The sequence below is a fragment of the Cervus canadensis genome, chromosome 2, assembly GCF_019320065.1.
Source record: "Cervus canadensis isolate Bull #8, Minnesota chromosome 2, ASM1932006v1, whole genome shotgun sequence".
NCBI lineage: Eukaryota > Metazoa > Chordata > Mammalia > Artiodactyla > Cervidae > Cervus > Cervus canadensis.
This window is the reverse complement of record NC_057387.1, coordinates 81,272,623-81,293,259: the sequence shown is the minus strand read 5'-3', so window position 1 is coordinate 81,293,259 and position 20,637 is coordinate 81,272,623. Positions and strand designations below refer to the sequence as shown.

Genomic DNA, 20,637 nt, shown 5'->3' with positions numbered 1-20,637 from the left:
TTGATGTACTCCTGTCCCATTTTTGAACCAGTCCATTGTTCCATGTCCAGTTCTAACTGTTGCTTCTTGACCTGCATGCAAGTTTCTCAGGAAGCATGTAAGGTGGTCTGGTATTTCCATCTCTTTAAGATTTTCCCACAGTTTGTTGTGATCCACACAATCAAAGGCTTTAACATAGTTAACGAAGCAAAAGTAGATATTTTTCTGAAGTTCTCTTGCTTTTTCTATAATCCAACAATGTTGGCAGTTTGAACTCTGTTTCCCCTGCCTTTTCTAAATCCAGTTTGAACATCTGGAAGTTCTCAGTTCACTTACTGTTTAAACCTAGCTAGAAAGATATTGAGCATGACCTTGCTAACATGTGAAATAAGCATAATTGTGTGGTAGTTTGAACATTCTTTGGCATTGCCCTTCTTTGGGATTGGAATGAAAACTGACCTTTTCCAATCTTGTAGCCACTTCTGAGTTCCAAATTTGCTGGCATATTGAGTGCACTTTCACAACTCATCTTTTAGGATTTGCAATACCTCAACTGGAATTCTATCATGTCTAGCTTTGTTCGTAGTAATGCTTCCTAAGGTCCACTTGACTTCACATTCCTGGATGTTTGGCTCTAGGTGAGTGACCACACCATCATGGTTATCTAGGTCATTAAGAACTTTTTTGTACAGTTCTTCTGTGTATTCTTGCACTTCTTAATCTCTTCTGCTTCTATTAGGTCCTTGATATTTCTGTCCTTTATTGTGTCCCATCTTTGCATAAAATGTTCCCTTGGTATATAATTTTACTGAAGAGATTTCTAGTCTTTCCCATTCTACTGTTTTCCTCTATATCTTTGCATTATTCACTTAAGAAGGCTTTCTTATCTCTTCCTGCTGTTCTCTGGAACTCTGAGTTCAGTTGGGTGTATCCTTCCCTTTCTTCTTTGCCTTCCACTTCTCTTCTCTTCTCAGCTATTTGTAAGGCCTCCTCAGGAAACCATTTTGCCTTGTTTCAGTTCTTTTTCCTTGGGGTGGTTTTGGTCACTACTTCCTGTACAAAATTATGAACCTCCATCCATATTTCTTCAGGTACTCTATCAAATCTAATCCCTTGAATCTATTTATCACTTTCACTGTATAATCATAAGGGATTTGATTTAGATCATACCTGAATGGTCGAGTGGTTTTCCCTACTTTTCTTCAATTTAAGCCTGAATTTTGCAATAAGGAGTTCATGATCTGAGTCACAATCAGCTCTAGGTCTTGTTTTTGCTGACTGTATAGAACGTCTCCATCTTTGGCTGCAAAGAATATAATCAATCTGATTTCGGTATTCACCATCCGGTGATATCCATGTGTAGAGCCATCACGTGTGTTATTGGAAGAGGGTGTTTGCTATGACCAGTGCATTCTCTTGGCAAAACTCCTTTAGTCTTTGCCCTGCTTCAGTTTGTACTCCAAGATCAAAGTTGAATGTTACTCCAGGTACCTCTTGACTTTCTACTTTTGCATTCCAATCCTCTACGATGAAAAGAACATCTTTTTTGGTTATTAATTCCAGAAGTCTTGTAGGTCTTCATAGAACCATGCAACTTCAGCTTTTCAGCATCAGTGGTTGGGGCATAGACTTGGATTACTGTGATGTTGAATGGTTTGCCTTGGAAACAAACTGAGATCATTCTGTCATTTTTGAGACTGCATGCAAGTAATGCATTTTGGACTATTTTTCTTGACTATGAGGGGTACTTCATTTCTTCTCAAGAATTCTTGCCCACAGTAGTAGATATAATGGTCATCTGAATTAAATTCACCCATTCCCATCCATTTTAGTTCACTGATTCCTAAAACATCAATGTTCACTCTTGCCATATCCTATTTGACCACATCCAATTTACCTTGATTCATGGACCTAACATTCCAGGTTCCTATGCAAATTGTTCTTCACAGCATTTGACTTTACTTTCACCACCAGACGCATCCACAACTGGGGATCATTTCCACTTTGGCTCAGCTTCTTTATTCTTTCTGGAGCTATTTCTCCACTATTCCCCAGTAGCATATTGGACACCTACCGACCTGGGGGACTCATCTTCTGCTGTCATATCTTTTTGCCTTTTCATACTGTTCATGAGGGTTCTCAAGGCAAGAATACTGGCTTGCCATTCCCTTCTCCAGTTGACCACATTTTGTCAGAACTCTCCACCATGACCTGTCTTGGGTGGCCCTGAATGGCATATCTCATAGTTTCATTGAGTTACACAAGTCTGTGATCCATGTGATTGTTTTGGTTAGTTTTCTGTGATTGTGGTTTTTGTTCTGGAGGCCACGGGATTATAGTTCTTCTGTCTGCCCTCTGATGGATAAGAGGCTTGTGCAAGCTTCCTGATGGGAGGGACAGGCTGTTGGGGAAACTGGGTCTTGCTCGGGTGGGCAGGGCCATGTTCAGTAAATCTTTAATCCAGTTTTCTGCTGAGGGGTGGGGCTGTGCTCCTTCCCTGTTAGTTGTTTGGCCTGAGGTGACCCAGTCCTGGGAGACTGCAATCTCTATGTTAGAGCTAGAGGCTCTATGGTGGGGCTAATGGCGACATCCTCCAAGAGGACTTATGGCAACACGCCACGCCTCCCAGTACGGCTGCTGCCGCTGACCCCATCGCAGGTCATGCCTCTGCAGGAGACCCCCAAACACTCACAGGCAGGTCTGGCTTAGTCTCTTATGGGGCACTGCTCCTTTCCCTTGGGTCCTGGCGCACACAAGGTTTTGTTTATGCCCTCCAAGAGCCCCTGTTTCCCCCAATCCTGTGGAAGTTCTGTAATCAAATCCTGCTGACCTTCAGATTCCCTGGGGATTTCCAGTCCCTTTGCCAGATCCCCAGGTCAGGGAGTCTGATGTGGTGCCTAGAACCTTCAACAGTAAGAGCACTTTGTTATACTTGTTCTCCAGTGTGTGGGTCACCCACCCAGCAGCTCTATGGTAGGGCTAATGGTGACCTCCTCCAAGAGAATTTATGCCACACAGCATGCCTCCCAGGACCCTGCTGCTGCCAGCGCCCCTGTCCCTGTGGCAGCTCCCTGCTGACTCACACCTCTACTGGAGGCCCTCCAACACTTACAGGCAGGTCGGTAACCATTGGCTCTCTGTATCTGCAAGTCTGTTTCATTCTTTTGCTTTTTATTTCAGAGACTCCACATGTAAGTGAAAACATACAGTATTTGTCTTTCTCTGTTATGTTTAAGCATAATATTCTCCAAGTTCATCCATGTTGCTGAAAATGGCAAAATTTCATTCTTTTTAATGGCTTAGTATTCTTATGTGTAAGTGTGTACCCTACATCTTCTTTATCCATTCATCTGTTTATGGATTCTGAGGTTGCTTCCATATCTTGGCCATTGTAAATAATGTTGCTATGAACATTAGGGTCCATATATCTTTTTGAATTAGGTGTCTTCATCTTCTTCAGATGTATACCTGAGTGGAATTGCTGAACTCTACAACAGTTTTAATTTTAATTTTTTGAGGAAACTCCATACTGTTTTTCATAGTAGTGGTAGCAATTTACATTCCCACCAACAGTGTGAGGGTTCCCTTCCCTCCACATCCTCACCAACATCTTTTGCCATCTTTTTAACAATAGCCATTCTGACTGATGTGAGGTGATATCTCACTGTGCTTTTGATTTGCATTTCCTTGATGATCAGTGATACTGAGCATCTTTTCTTGTGCCTATTGGCTATCTGTTTGTCTTCTTTGCAAAGATGTCTATTTAGGCCTTCTGTTCATTTTTAATTGGGTTGCTTGTTTTTTTTTGATATTGAGTTGTAAGTGCTTGTTATATATTTTGGATATTAATCCCTTATCAGACATATCATTTGCAAATATCTTCTCCCATTTAGTAGGTGGTCTTTTTGTCTTGTTAATGTTTCTCTTTGCCATGCAAAAGCTTTTAAGTTTGATTAGCTCCCATTTATTTGTTTTTGCTTTTGTTTCCCTTGCCTGAGGAGACAGATCCAAAAATACATTGCTAAGACTTATGTCAAAGAGCCTATGTTTTCTTCTAGTTTTCTCAGCACCACTTATTGAAAAGACTGTCTTTTCTCCATTGTATATTCTTGCCTTCTTCATCATCAATTAATGGACCATAAGTGTGTGGGTTTGTTTTTCAGCTTTCTATTCTGTTCCATTGATCTGTGTGTCTGTTTTTGTGCCAGTACCATACTCTTTTGATTAATGTAGCTTTGTAGTATATTCCCAATACTTTTACAATTGACCTTAACATGGTATGGAGGACTTAAGTGTCCCTATCTACCCCTCCAGCCTCTTCTCACACATACTCAGTCTTCATCTTTGAGATGCAGTCATGGTGACCTTTTAACTTCTCTGACTTGCTAAGCTCCCACTGCGGAGTGTTTGCATATGCTACTCCCTCTTCCTGGAATGTTCTTTCCTCTTCTGTGCCCCCTTTAAGTGACTCTTAATATTTCTTCTGATCTCAGCTCAGTCATTATTCCCTAGGGAATATTCTCCTAGGTATGTAGTCTTATAGTATTACCATTACCCTTTCTTTAATAGCACTTGTCACAGTTATTAATAATTCTATATTTATGTGATTCTTTATTAGCTGTCTTCCCTCTTAGATGATTTTCTTCTTTGCACTTACCATTTTTCCTGACCCATGTCATAATGCCAGGCACATGTTAAGATATTAAAAAAATATTTTTTAAATGAATGAAAAGGTAATGGAGGAGGGATAATCAAATGCTACTGTTTTTTTGTTTTGTCCTTCTTAGAATGTCAGAGATGGAGAAGCAGTCTAGAGATCATTAAACACAGTACTCTCATTTTTAAAAAAGGAAATTGAGGCATAGAGAAGTTAAGTGACTCTCCTAAACTCAATGTGAATCAAGCTCTGAACTTGAAAATCCTCCATTGCCAGGGTAGATTCAAAGTATATCTGTGTATTTTAAGCCTATGTGTTGGATTAGGTGAAAGCCATGCTATGAGGAGGAAGATTGTTCAAGATATGTCTGGTTGTCTCCATTACTTCTCCAGCATTCAGCACAATGTCTGGTGCTTAGTAGACTGATTGTTATATGTAAAATATGCAAAGGGGGAGGGCCAAGGAAGGAATCTGTTAATAAATTAACTTTCTCTCACTAAATGAGAACTTGGAAACAGGGTAGAAACAAATATTAATTTTTGTTTTTACACACTTTATAGAGTTTATTTAATTTTACCACCTGCTTGTAAAGACATGTGCCTATGTTGCCATAAAAACTATTTCACAAACAAAAGATCAGAGTACCCAGCAGCTGGTAGGTATCCATAATTTTGTGTGAAGTATGAATCTGTATCACTGCCATTATAAATATTTTTTAATTTCAAAAGAAAATAGTGAAGAAATGTGTGAAGATGTCTACAAAACAAAGAGCAACTACCCAAAGATAGAGCAAGTTTCTCTTTTTGTTGGCTTCATACCTAAGGGTATTTCCTGCTAGTCTAGGAAAACCGAAGTTTAAGAAGTGACCTCTATCACGACCTACCCCATCTTTAGGGAAAATTTTCATAGACAGTGGAGATAAGCTGTTGTAATAAAATACTGTTACCAGTAGGGTATTTGTAATTGTATATAATCATATCTTATAACTTTTAAGCATGTTGCTTTTTCTTTTGAAAAAATGTACATCTCCCCAAGTAGAAGACTTTGATATTGCATTAGGGAGTAAGTGAGAAAGAATAAATAAATAGCAATAAAATGCTTCAGTTTTTTTCCAGGAAGAAATCAATGGTTATGATTTACCTGTGTCTTTTCAAGCTAATGAGGCTATCTCTGGGATTGGGGCTTAATTTAATATGTAATAATTCAGTGTTATCAATATTTGCTCAAATGGGGATTATTAATCAAATTCAGTTATTAGGGGCACATTGTAGGAAGGAAAATAGCAGCAGTCAAAAGCAAGAAGTTTGAAGGCTGAAAGGAAAATAGGGCATTTATGCTGGGTGGGGTGATGTGGGTGTATCATCCACTTTCTCTAACCTTTCCCCCACCCCTGAAAATCAGGATGTATTTGGAAAAATTTTAATCATCAAGCAGGCAGTCAATGTGGCATCACTGTTATATTATCATCCCATAAGTTAAAGATCAGTGATATGAATTTCAGGAGCCAAGAATTTCACTAATGTATGGGTTCCTGAGCCATGACTTCTAAAAGGAAGACTTTGCTCCATAAACTCTATAAAGACCATTTGGAGTAGGTGAAAGTTTTTATTGAAATATAATAATTTCCTTCATAGCTTGTATGTGCTAATTCCTATCAGCATCTAAAAAAAGAACATAGGGGTTGACAAGGCATTTTCCTGCTCTTCCTTGAGTGGGTGTGCTTTATTAATAGTACGGAGGCTGAAGTCTCTGATCGTTTTCACTACAGCAGCTTCCCATCCCCAGTACTCTCTCAGACAGTATTTATGTTTGTAAATATGTTTATGTGGTTATGTGTTTGTTTATGTTTATGTGTTATTTATATTTTGATTCCTCTTAGTTCAGATGGAAAAGCATCACTTAAAAGACTGCAGAGATTCTTCAAGAAAGAAAAACATAGACTTAAGGTGAAGAAAATCAATTCAAGAGAAAATATAAGGTAAAAAGTCCCTTTTTATTTCTTTTTCTAGGAGAGGATTAGCAGTGCCAGCCTGGTAGTTACACAGCTGATGGTCTCCTTCCTGTCATTCTAGTGAAAGGGGTACCAGAAGCGAAAACCACAGCCCTGGGTATCACCTACCTCCTCCTTGCCAGTATTTGAGTGACTCACACACACACACTTGCTAGTGAGAAAGTGACAATGCCCTTTTTGAAAAAATTGACAAGGGAAGATTGTGAACAAAGGTAGAGGGAAAGTCTTAAAAAGTCCAGGAAAGGAACTTCCTCATCATCCTTGGCATATATTCCTGTTGTTACTACTGAGCATTACGTTATTAATTACATTCTTTTATGCTTTCTCAGTCCTACAGGTTCCAGTGGTTTTTGTCTATACTTCCATATTCTAATGTGCCTCTCTTGAGAGAGGTAGTGTGTGGAGAAGGGAGATGAACTTTTCAGCTGAATGGTCCATGTGTCTCAATCTTAGCTCTGGAAGGGACCCTCCAAGTTCTCCCTAGCTAATTACCGATGGGAATTGGGAAGGTTACAATTCACGGGTAGGAGAATGAGACTCGACGTCTCGATTCCGGATTCTAGTTCCAGCTCTTCCCTTTATTCAGTGTACCACCATGGGCAAGTCACTTCCACTTTGCATCCATAGGGACCAAGTTTCTTTTAGCATATAATAGGAGATTGTGTGGTCTCTGAAGGCACTTCAGAGAGGGAGGGAGAGAAACATAGACATAGATCTGTATTTTATGAGGGCAGGGGATGGTAAAATAATTTGCCCCAGGTCACTGCATATATTGACATGGAATTTGTTATTTTACCTTGAAGTTCTTTTCAATTATAAAACCTTGAAGTAACATGAATTTAAGTCTAATTGTATGTTGGATCTAGATCTACCAAGAGATTTTTATAGTATATGAGGTTTACAAATTCTAAACAGTCCTAAACATGGAAGACAGAATCTAGTTCTAGTGGCTGGTGAGACCCTTAAAGGCATAACTTACTTAGCAGGTTAGATGTCTCTGACAAAAATTATTAGCATGGTGCCTGCAGCCCCTTAAAAATTAAATCCAGGTGAGAATGCTGATGTTTTTTACATGTAAATGCGATTTCCTTTTCCTTAGAACTATTCAGTGACTGTTTATGACTTTTAGAACAAATATCCAATCCTTTTTCATTGCAAGTAAATACTATTATGGCAGTCCCCTTGCTACTTGTCCAGCTCCATCTTACTCAGATTTACTCTCAGCTCTCCCCCATGACACACAGCCGATGTGTAAACCCTGGTGTTTCATGCCTGCTTGCCTTTAACCATGACATCCATAGGTCTGAAATGCATCTGCGCTTCTCTGTCTTCGTCAGAGTTCTAGCTTTCTCTTAAAATTTGGTCAGATATTATCCCTTCTGGGATGCATTCCGTGAATCCCAAACCTGTATGACCGGTTTCTCTTCTGTGTTTCCAAACATCCTGTGCAAATCTGGTAAGATCTATGACAAGAAATCCTTTTCCTTGCAGTCAGAGAATCTCAGGGTAAGAAGGGTCCATATTACCTAGTCCAACCTACTACACAAGCTTCTCTGCAGCTCTTCCTAAGAGGCCAAATCTCTGTGTCTGCACACCTCTATAGAGATAAATTCACTACATTCAGGGGAAAATCTGCCATTTTTAGTAAGGTCTGAAGAGATTTTTTTCCCCTTAAATTTTGCCAAAATTTGCCTCTTTGCCTTAAATTTTCAATTATTGCCATGGAGACATACTAAGATATCACAGAACTTTGTTTACCTTTTGTCCCCAGGCCTATAGGACTGAGCTTACATGAACTGCTTAAAACACATGAATTTTTTTTCTACCACGTCGTACTTCCTTCCATGTGATCTCCTTAACTATGAGATTTGAGGAAAACTGGACAATCTACTTAGCCAAGTGTCCTCCCCTACTTGGCACATTTACCATCTTCCTTTTCCACCTGGCCTGGAATTCTCCCCTTAAGTCACCCCCCTGGTTAAACCTGTCCAGCGTCTCCAGAGGGTCATCTCTCTTACCTTGTGTCCCACACAGTGGATGTATCTGATTGGCACCCTGGCGGGTTAGAAGGGAGAAACAGGACCCTATGGACAGAGAAGGGCTATGGGAGAGCCTGAGGCTGCCCCGTTAGGAAAGTGGGTAAGGACAGTCACTGGGGTAAATGAGCCCATTTACAGGAGAGGGAGAGGCGCTCAGAATAAAGCTGCAGGGAAGGTTTGCTTCATATTGACATTTTCCCCCCAAAAGCATCCAAATCAAGAAACCTAGTCATCACTGTGTTGTTTGAGATGTATCAATGAACATTTCGGAATATGGCTTTTCCCTTAACCCTTTGTGTCTTTTGTCAATTAACAGGGCATTTTCCCTTTCGCTGCCTGATTTAGGTAAGTGACATTCGCTTATTGCTGGAACAAAATTACTCAGCACTGACATTTTCAGTCTGAGAAAGAAGTAGTAATCCTCCCTGAATTCCACATGTAATGAAAAACTGATACATTAAAATCAAGGAAGCTATTTTACATCATAGTATTACTTTGGGGAAGATGGGTGACATTTCTCAAGTGCCTCCTAAAGACCAGGCGCCCATTAACACCTAAGAAATAGATGCATTATCCCTTTGTAGGAAGACTCTCGACTAACATCCATATTTTAGTGACCTGGGATTTGTACTCAAGTCTCCGAATACACAAAGTGTGTGCATTTTACATTTTACCACAGTCAGCTCACCCGAATTAAGACACAGTAATTTGAACATGAACACTTTCCAGTATACATACTAATTGAATCAAGGGTGAGTCACTAGAATATTGTTTGCTTTGCTATAAAAGCAATAGTGCACAAATTAGCACAGTGCCTGACATATAATGTGCTCACTCTCAGTCACAGTCTGTAAGTTGAATGTGTCAATGAGAGAGGGTAATGTGTTTCGTTGTTTGTTAGGTTTAGTTTATGGGCTCCAGTGATAGTGGCTACTTTGATTTTACTCTGACTTGGCAATTAGAGTGTATTTTATATTCCACAAATATGAGCTTGCTGCACTAAATAACGACTAATTATATAAACCTGGTATAATTACATCTCCCAAAATAATCCTTGGTCTATTTTTTTTTTTAAGTCTACTTAGAACAGACATGCATTTTACCTCCATCCAAATTTATGAATAATTGAACATGAATTGTGAATAATTATGCCAAAAGTTTTCTAACTAGTTCAAGTGGTGAGTCACTTGAATGTTATGGAGTTCTATGTAGAGAGCACCAAGGAATGTGAATATCCTAAACTGAAAATGTCTAATTATGATTATGTACTAAGTTAGATTCAATTTTACACAAGATTATTATAAAGAAGCAGTTGTCAATGGTTTGAAATAAAAACCATGGAAGAAAAATCAACATTACTGTCTATTAAGTTGGTCTTTTCCCCTGAAATTCAGCCCTTTGTTCTAGCAGTTTAATGTCTTTGTCCAGTTCCAGGTTGATGGGAACCCAGTGTAAAATGATCCCTTCAGCAACTCATATTTTTTATAAATCTGCATGAAATGAAATTGATATAAATATTTATGCATGTGAGATACCAGGACATCTCTTTTTTAATCCTCAGTTGAATTTTTCCCAAATGGATTCTTTTTTTGTTTCTTGATCCTTTCAGCCTATCTATAGTCTATGATCAGATTTTGATAAAACAGGCTCAGAGATACATGTGGATAATTAAGTAATTGTGTATAATTTGGAAAGTCAGAGACTGTATAAACTGTATCAAATAACAAGACTATTTTTATCCTATCTTGACCCTAGACCTTAGGTCTCAGGAAGTTATTATCTACGATGATGTGGCCATAAATGGAAAACAGCCAGAGTAAGTCAATTTACTGCATTGGTCATCTCTGCTGGTGTTTAACCCATTTCCTGATGTTTTGTTAACTATGGTCAGAGGGCCATCTCTTTAGATCCTTGGTTACTGGGTGAAAAGTCAAGTTGTAATATATTGCTTCCCCTAGGAAGGGGGAACAATGAATAATACCGATGACCTAATGGTGGTAGGTGTTTCAAAACTCACTGGAGCTTTGCTTCTTACCTTTGAATCTATAGGCTTGAAACTCCTTTCAATACAACCCTTATTTAATAACCTCCTATGGAGGATGGCAAGCACCGCCTGGCAGAACCAGTGTTCTCAAAGCCTAAACAACTCAAACCTATCAAAGTGTTCCTGCATCCCATCCTCACTGCCAGCCACAGGCAGGCACGGATTGTTTCTCAGCTGCATTACTGCAATGGCCGAATGAAATCCAAACTGCTTAAGAAAACATAAAAGTCATTATTGATGCAGCCCTGGCAAACTCTCAGCCTCAACTGTACTTGCCACTCCCCCATTATTCTTGTGCTGCATCCATACTGTATTCTCTGGGTGGTCCTTGAACTCATCATGCTATCCAGCATGTCTAAATTTTCATGTTTGCTCCAACTGCTTCAATTCATCCAACAAATATTTACTGAGCAGGTACTATATGCCAGGCACTGTGCTAAGTGGTGGGTATAAAGCAGTGGACAGACAGTTATAATTCCTATTCCTTTCTGATTGGAGAGAGAGATAAATAAATGATGGATAATTAAACATAGGAATTTGATTGCTTTGGATATTTTGAAAGAGACTGGGGATATGCTATGTGTATTGAGAGGAGGCTGATAGTCATTTTAGGGTAGATAGATATCTGGGGAAAGGCTTTCCAAGGAGGTTAGAATTTAAGAAGGAAAGAATTGTTCTACCCATAACACACTTTGCCATGCTTTTTGCTTGGCTGAGTACTTTATCGTTTATTATTTACACCTGAATTCAAATTTTGCTTTCCCCAGGAAGCAAAAGCTCTCTGAGCTTAACCTATTTTGGGTTATGTACCTCTTTTTATCAGAACATTCTTTTCACAGTTGTATTGGTCTTATTTCTTCCCTGTCTCCTCCTCTAGATGGAAACTTCCTGAGGTGGGGCCTTGGCTTTCTAATCCAATGTATCATGTGGCCTCATACCAAAAGATAGTTTGTTAAATCGGTTAACAAAGAAAGACCTGCTTTCAAAAAATTTGCAAAATGATTTAAGGTCAAAATGATCCTCCATTCCTTCATCTATCAGATGGACATAATCACATCTACCTGTTGGGTTGTTATAATGGTCAAATTACCTGTATATGGTGTGTGTAGTACCTAGAAGAATGTCAAGTACATGATGGGAGCTAAGTCAACGTGACTTTTCTCTCCTTCCTCCTATCTAGCATGTACCTTTTGATCCACTTCCAGATCTCTAACGCTGTCTTCTAACATAGTAACTAATAACAGTGGAAACTAATCTTTATCAGTAATGCACAATCCATCTGGGAGAAAGACATTTCTTCTTAAATCAGGACTAATCAACAGGGCCTGAAGACCCAGATCCATCCTACTACGAGCTTGTAGGAACAGATGGAAAATGGGCTGTGCAGATGGGAAAACTCCATTTTCCAACAGGAATTATTTATTTGTGAAGTTGGAACCACTTGGAATGAATATTTTGAATCAGGATGATGAAATATTGTAAGATTCAAAACAGGGCCATGAAATTAACTAATGCACTGCGACTCACAGCATCACTGTGAGGCAGGGAGTAGGAATAATAATGGGGCTTTTAAAAAATGGTCCAAACACATAAATTATTTACTTGTGTGTGCTTCAGTGTCAATGACTCCCTGAAGCTGTTCTGCTGTTAGCATTATCCCTCATGCCCTTCCCAAGAAAGGCTGTTCTCATTGCAAGGTCCCTTGTTTTTGCGATCAGGTCATTACAGAACGTGAACATTATAAATACACAGCTGCCATTTGATGAGACCTGTGTAGTGTTAGGCACTGTATGTCATGTGCTTTTCATACCAGATATCTAGCCCTTTTGATGGTCCTGCAAGGTAGGTGCTTAAAAACCTACTTTACAGATGAAGAAACTGAAATTTAATGATGTTAGGTGACATGACATGACCCAATTCACTCAATAATATGGAAGAGGTTTTTCCTGCTTCTGTTCTTATGTGTCAGAGCTTTCCTCTAAATGACCCCCTGAGGAAGCAAAACACTCACCTGATCTCATCCATCATACCCTGTACCCTCCATCTGGAGTCTTAGCTGGGCACCAAGGGTCTTCAGGATCTGATCCTACCTTCTCCAGCTTTGCCTCCTTCACTTTCACTGGGGCATGATGCTTCAAGTGTATGTAACCACAGTTTCCGGTTCCAAGAACAGAGGGTTCATGTCTCAAGAGTGTGTGTGTGTGTGTGTGTGCGCACGCGCGCTCGGGCGCATGCATGCTCATTTGCTCAGTCGTGTCTGACTCTTTTGCAACATTATGGACTATAGCTTGCCCAGCCTCTCTGTCCATGGGATTATCTCGGCAATAATACTGGAGTGGGTCACCATTTCAGGGGCTTTGCTCGTTTTGTTTGGCCTACCTGGGAAAACTCATTCTTGCCACCCAAGTGCCCCACTTCTGTCCATATTTTGGCAATTGCTTCTCCTCTGCCAGAATTTGGCTCACTTACAAATTTTCTCAGAGGCCTTTCCTGATGATGGTGACACTTCTATCACTGGGCTGAGCTGAATGGCCCTCTTTTGTGGTGGGGGACTCCTGGCTTTCCTTTCACCCAGCACTTACACTCCACTGTACTTACAGTTCTAATGTCTGTCTTCACTGACAGATGATGAATCCTGCCTTACTCACCACTGTATGCCTGGTACCCAACACAGCTCAAGTACGGTGGGGTGTTTGTTGAACTGATGAGTAAATGAATGGATGGATGGATAAGAATGAGAAAAGTGAGAGTGAAAGTCACTCAGTCGTGTCTGACTCTTTGTGACCCCATGGACTATCCAGTCCACAGAATTCTCCAGGCCAGAATACTGGAGTGGGTAACCTTTCCCTTCTCCAGGGGATCTTACCAACCCAGGGATTGAACCCAGGTCTCCCGTATTGCAGACAGATTCTTTACCAGTTGAGCCACAAGGGAAGCCCAAGAATAGTGGAGTGGGTAGCCTATCCCTTCTCCAGTGGATCTTCCCAACCCAAGAGTTGAACCAGGGTCTCCTGCATTGCAGGCGGATTCTTTACCAACTGAGATATGAGGGAAAAAAATATCCCTGCTAATTCATCCATGTAGTATGTCTGTGGTATTCATAATGGCCTTGGATCAACAAATAACTAAGTTGTCCATTAAGGAGTAAGTCACCAATGCCTCATTTTCCTTCAGAGGGGGCTGAAGAAAATCATAGTATCACCTAAGTGCTGTTCTCTGAGTGGGAAGGATTGAGCTGGGAGACAGGTAGATGAGGGTGGACATGCATTTCCTGATCTGCTAAGCACCAGGAAGAGAAGCTCCCAACAGACCAGTATCAGACAAGAGTCAGTATTGGAAGGAAGGAAACCCAAGTTAGTAAGTGGTATCTGGGCATCTCTCAGATGTTTCATGACTCAACTATTCATAGAACAGGGAGGAACCATTCATCTTTCCCTTTACTGACAGGTTTCCATCCTTCTTGAAAGCTTCTGGAGGACAGAAAAATACCTACCTTACAGAGCAGTCTGCTTCAGTGTCCGCCGGTTCTGACTGTTGTGTGTCTCTTCTCTCAGGGCAAACCAAAATCTCCTTAATAACTTTCTTAATCTCTCATCCCACTCTTGGAACTGAAAGGAAGCAACACTTCTCCTGCCTGTCTTTCTGCTTCTTTGCTCTCTCTCCCACAAGCTGACTGTGTGGGTAGGTGGTGCCATGGCTGAGTAGGGAGTAGGAAGTATCCTTAACCAAGGCCATTAACCAAGGTCAGTCCTGGTGGATGTAGTCTCAGCTTGAGATGGCTTATTTGGGATGGGCTGTATACTCAGAGGTGTATACATATGGAGGTTAAAAGTGGAGGATGTAAGTCAGGGTTTGAGTTTTGGAATTACACAGTGAGGGACATACGATTTCGATCTTACAAGATAAAAAGGCATTCAGCAATTTAAAGTAGGGACTTCCCTGGTGGTCTAGTAGCTAAGACACTGCCTTCCAATGCAGGTGAGGGTTCAATCCCTGGACAGGGAACTAAGATCCCACATGTCTGGCAGCCAAAGAAAACCAAAACATAAAACAGAGACAATTTTGTAACAAATTCAATGAAGACCTGAGAAGGAATTAAAAGTAAGTTTGAAAAGGATATTGCGGGAGTAGAAAATTGTATATGCAGAGGCAGGAAATCACTAACATGCATAATGTTTTTAGGAAGCAGCGAATGGTTCATGTTGCTGAAATAAAAATGGGGAATGAGTGGTAAATGAGACAGGAGAGATAGGCAGTGGTGAGACAGGAATGCAGTGAAATGTTTATTTCTAACAATATTTTAGCCAAGCTATAGCTGGTCTTATTTGGTAGGTAATCAACAGCTGTGTAGTTAATATGCGGTTTTGTCACAATTTTTGTTTATTAGTATTTATTTGATAGCCTTTATAGGCCAGACCCTATTCAGGGCCCTGAAACATTGGCAGTGCAAGGTCTCAGATATAATATGTAGTTTATATGTATTTTCTGAATAAATGCAGCAGCTAGAAGTTTACTTAGAATTTCTTGATATCTTGCATAGAACACTAGTTCTAAGGAATCTTAAAATATAATTGAAAATAAAAAGTTCTTTGGTCAAATGAGTTTAGATTAAATAAGGATGAGATAATTTGTCTTGTCTTGTTTTGTTTCAGTTGCCTGTGCAGTAGGCATTTAGATTCATCAAGGGGGAAGAGAGATAGCCTAGGGTACTTTCTGAACTTACTTGAACACAAAATACCTGTTAGAGGAGTACTACTGGGTCTTAATGCTCCAGGAGACATAGCCCAATAAACTAAACACAGACCGATAGGTATCAGAAAGCAAGTAAAGAAGAAGAATGTTAATTTTTTTTTTTTATTATTGAAGGGTAGTGGATTACATTATCTTGTTAGATTCAGGTGTACAGCCAAGGGATTCACACACACACACACACACATATTTCAGATTATTTCCCATTATAGGTGTTTATGAAATATTGAATATAGTTCCCTGTGCAATCTAGTAAATCCTTGTTGCTTATATATTATATGGATAGTAGTTTGTATCTGTTTAATCCTGGACTCCTAATTTATTTCTCCCCCCAATCCTTTCCCTTTTGGTAACCATAAGTTTGTTTTCTATGTAAGTCCATTTCTGTTTTGGACATAGATTCTTTTGTATTATTTTTTAGATTTCACATATAAATGATATCATATAACATTGTCTTTTTTCTGTCTGCCTTACTTCATTTAGTATGATATCTTTAGGTCCACCCTTGTTGCTGCAAATGGAAATATTTCATTCTTTTTTATGACTGAGTAGTAGTCCATCTTTTTTTCCCCACAAAAAAGTCCTCTTGTTTATTTGATTAAGCAAAAAGAAAATAAGCTGCTTGTCCTTCACTATCTCCCAGAGTTTGCTCAAATAAAGGCGTATCAGCAAGCTTACCCAAGTTTTGCCTTAATAACAAACAATCCCAAATTTGTAGTGGCTTAATTCCTTTTCCTCTTCCTCTCTTCTTCCCCTCTTCTCCTCCCTGCCTCCTTTGCCCTCCTACCCCCCTCCCTCTTCTACCTCTTCTTTTCCTTCCTCTTTCCCCTCCTTTCCCTCCTCCTCTTCCTTTGGCCCCAAGGGAGGGTAGAAAAGGGATTGCAAGGGTAACCAATTTTAGAAGAACAAATTGGAGTTGTCTGGAGAGAAAAAGATGACAAGTAGTGAGATCCACATCTCCGAAGGTATTCAAACACAGGGAGGCTGAAGGAAATTCGTCTGGCTTTGTGAGCATGCTGAGAAATAGCTCTGTTGCTTGGAATCTCCCAGGGATTGGTCTATTGATCAATATTTTGGAATTCTTGTGAGACAGAACCTCACGGAACTGTCAAAGATTGTGTGGGAGAGCGGGATTGGTATAAGGTGCCAATTGCACTCCACCAGATAAGTCTTTGTCAGAGCTCAATCTGCTTGTGAATTTGTCTGGAATCCATTCCCAGCAGCACCATCTGTTCGTGATTGTCCTACCATCTGACCATTTACCCTCTGTCAAGACCCCTCCCCTGGGCACTCCCACCGCCAGTTAGAGCCCACCCATTGTTCAACCTGGATAGACTGAGTCTGAGGAGAGACCGGGCAGCACAGAGCGGGAGGGGAGGAGACCTTCCAACGCGCTGGTGCTCAGGGCCAGGATGTGCCTGGGAGCGCCCACCACGTCTGCACACAGAACTTGGGGGAGAGCGTGTGGCTGAGCCAGAGCCATATTGTGCCCCAGGCGGGCTGATGGCTCCACAAATAATATTGATGCCTTTTGTTTGGAAACTCTTTGTAGAGGCTTCCCATGTCCCAATGAGCCATGCTAAATGCTGGGCCTCCCCCAAGCTGCTCTGCCTTTTACACAGCCCCCTGGCCAACTGTGCAGGCAGATGAGGGGCCCTGAATGCTAATGAGGGGAACGGCTGGCATGCCAGAGGCACCGGCTTGGGAACACCACCCTCCCCAACCTCTGTTGCCAAGGAGCCTTGGAAATGGAGTTGAAAGGCTCTTATGGGAGGGGGATGGGGAGGAAACGGGGAGCAGAAAGGCAAGCGTTTTTTTTTTTTTTCCCCGAGTCACACAGTTCTCCAGTCAGTTCCAAAGCTGTCCAGTTTCTGGCCTCAATTAGAATATCAAACTCTGTTATTGTTTCTCATAGTGATCTTGGGAAATTCCTCTGAAGAGTCAGTGGACACTTAACAGACTCTTTGGATGGCATGATATGCCCAGCTGTGCTTCTGCTTGTGTGAACCTGTAATGCCCAGAGTCCTGGAAACACCCTTTATTCCTGTCCCAGAAGGTGGTGATGAGCTGGGGGAACTAGAAGAGGGCAAAAGGCTGCTGGATTTTCCAGATGCTCATGTGGAGGTGCCATTCCATCCCAAGTGGCTCCGTGGTAAAGAATCTGCCTGCCATTGTGGGAGATGTGGGTTTGATCCCTGGGTCAGGAAGATCACCTGGAGAAGTATATGGCAACCCACTCCAGTAATCTTGCTTGGGGAATCCCATGGATAGAGGAGCCTGGTAGGCTACAGTCCATGAGGTTGTAAAAAGTTGAACATGAATGAATGACTGAGCATGCATGCATGCCATTCTCCAGATGTGTTCCAGGTGCCTGCTCTGTGCTGGAGACAAAGGCCAGGAAGACCTTGGCTCTGGCTTGGCATGTCTGCTAGACTTTCTGGGGAGCCAGGCCACTCACACTAAAGGGAATTCTGTGGGTTTGCTCTGTGACCTGTGGGGCACTGTTGGCCTTGAAGTTATGTTTTGCGTTCTGGCCCTGACTCAGTCACTCACTAGCTTTTAGTCTTTAGGTAGGTCCTCAGTGTCTCATCTGTACAATAGGCATAGGAATGTCAACCTGGTTGGGTTACAGTGAGGACTAAGGACAGACGAGAGAAAGAATAGAAAGTTGGAGGATATGGTGTCTCTTCTCTGGGACCACACAATCAGTGAGCCAAATGTTGACTTATCAGGTGTTGGTATTTGGAAAGGGCACATCATGGCATGGCCCACTGAATAGGGTAAAAGGGAACACTGTTTAAGAATAAAATAGAAAGCTGGTTCCCCATTATCGAGCACATCTGTGTGCCAAATGTATTGTCAGGCAATGTGCACACACTATCCGATTCAATATGAATGGGGCCCTAGTAGATTGCTGAAGGTCACACATCTGGGAAAGTCTGCGCAGACAGTGAGATCCAGCCTCTGTTATGTCTTCAGTGCTCCTTCCATGTGTAGAGGCTGAGGCTTTTGGACAGTCAGGGCAGGTGCAGTTGACACCAAGTCTCTCTGGGGTATCCTGGAGGTTAACCTATCCACCGCACACAGACACCCAGAAAGATCCTGCTAGAGAAAGTGGTCAAGATCACAGACTCCAGACTCCCTCTGTATGTGTGCTGATTCTTCAGCTGTGTCCGACTCTTTGCGACCCCATGGACTCTAGTCTGCCAGGCTCCTCTGTCCATGGGATTTCCCAGGCAAGAATACTGGAGCGGGTTGCGATGCTCTCCTCCAGGGATCAAACTGGTGTCTCTTATTTCTCCTGTATTGGCAGGTGGGTTCTTTACCACTAGTGCCACTTGGGAAGCCCAGATTCCCAAGTTTATTAGAAGTTTATTTTTTATAAACTTTTTTTTATAAGTTTATTAGAAGTTCACTATGACACAGTCACAGGGTGTATATGAAATACCTCTGATCTGAGAAAGAAGAGGAGAGAGAAGGGTAACAGATTTTCCGTAAGCAAACCATGGAGAAGTCCTAGCATAGAGGTCATTAAAAGTATTCTGAAGCATAATGACCTATGGCATTTTGCTGTTTGTGTCCAGTGTGGTTTGCTCCACAGCCTGGCCTCATTTAACCTCTGCCATCACTTTGTCACCTGGATATCTAAGCTGTTTCTGTGACTTAGGTTGAATTTCTGTTTTCTGATGCTTACTCAGAGAAAATCTAATGAGTATTCACTTTTGCAAGTGCCAGTCTTGTAAATATCACCCCCGACACACACCTATCACACATACCCAGGGGCAGAGCAGTGGAGAATTCCAGTCAGGAAATGACCCAAGAGCAGCTGGCACTGGGCTCTAGAGGGCAGATGCATCTTAAAATTTGTTTGTGATGTTGCAGTAGCTTTCCTGCTCTGTGTCATTACACACAGACTATTCTTCAAACTTCCTGAGGGTCAGCAGCTAAGGGGAGAGACTTAAGAAAGTTCCATCTCTACTACATGTCCAAATGGCATGGCTTTCAGCATTTAAAAAACTTCCCCCCAAAATACAATTATTGCCATTTTACACATGAAGGAACTGAAGCTCAGGGAGATTTTAGCATTTGCCAAGACTGCCACCTACTAAGTGCCAGAGCGGGATTTAGCTGTTTTTTTTTTTTTTTTTTTAAGATAGCCTTTTACTTTATTTATCTGGCTGCACTGGGTCTTAGCTGTAGCACGTAGCATCTTCCATCTTTGCTGTGGCATGCAGGATCTTTAGTTGTGGCATGAGAACTCTTAGTCGAAACTAACGTGTGAGATCTAGTTCCCTGACCGGGGATTGAACCTGGCCCCACTGCGTTAAGAGTGCGGAATCTTAGCCACTGGACCATTAGGGAAATCCTCTTGGCTGGTTTTAAAGTTTATTCTTTTTTTTTTTTTTTTTGCTCTCCTGAAGGGTGGGTGGTGGTGGTTAGGAGGTGACTGTGGCTCTAGATCTGGCCATGGCTACCCCACTTCTAGAAGCACTCAGCCGGCCACTGCTGCAGGGTATGCATGGCCCATGTCACATGGCTGTGGGGCACTTTCATGCTTCATTCTGTGTCAGTAGAGTCCCCTCCAGCTGTGTAAGTTGGGTGCTGAGGCTGTTTGTCAGGTGTTGGACAATATGTTGGACACAGAGAATTGGGCAAGGTGAAATCACTGCCCTTCAGAATCTTATGACTAAGTCTAACAACTCCAGCTTCACATATAGGGTCTCCTTTCACCCTAAAGATCTCTCCAGTCCCCTGTCCCACAGAGATGTAGGATATACCAGGGCATCCTTATAAGCACAGCAATTTTCAGCAAAAATCTATTCAATTCAGTTCATTCTGGACTTTTGAGTCTACAGTAAAGCAAGTGGCAAGGCCTAATGGTATATCTGGTATAGGCAGAAATTCCTTTTATCTTTAACTTTTAAAATTATTTATTTTTAATTGGAGAATAATTGATTTACAATATTGTGTTGGTTTCTGCCATACATCAACATGAATCAGCCATAGGTATACATATGTCCCCCTCCCTCCTGAACTTCACTCCCACCTTCCTTTTATCTTTACATATATTTTACTTATAAGCATTACCAGGGCATTCTTAAGTATCATGTGCCTGGTGCTTTCCAGAAGATCCTATCCCTCCAGCCAGTTATCCATG

General features: G+C 41.3%; 1 protein-coding gene across 1 annotated transcript in view; it reads left to right on the top strand.

The window, feature by feature from the left end:
* The window catches only part of LOC122429096 (FYN-binding protein 2-like), a 121,120-nt gene that overhangs the window by 97,578 nt on the left and 2,905 nt on the right, over window positions 1-20,637 (top strand). Inside the window, exons 12-14 of the mRNA XM_043449257.1 lie at window positions 6,516-6,614; window positions 9,003-9,031; window positions 10,442-10,502. Of these exons, the coding sequence (XP_043305192.1) occupies window positions 6,516-6,614; window positions 9,003-9,031; window positions 10,442-10,502 (189 nt within the window). The remainder of the gene's footprint in view (window positions 1-6,515; window positions 6,615-9,002; window positions 9,032-10,441; window positions 10,503-20,637) is intronic.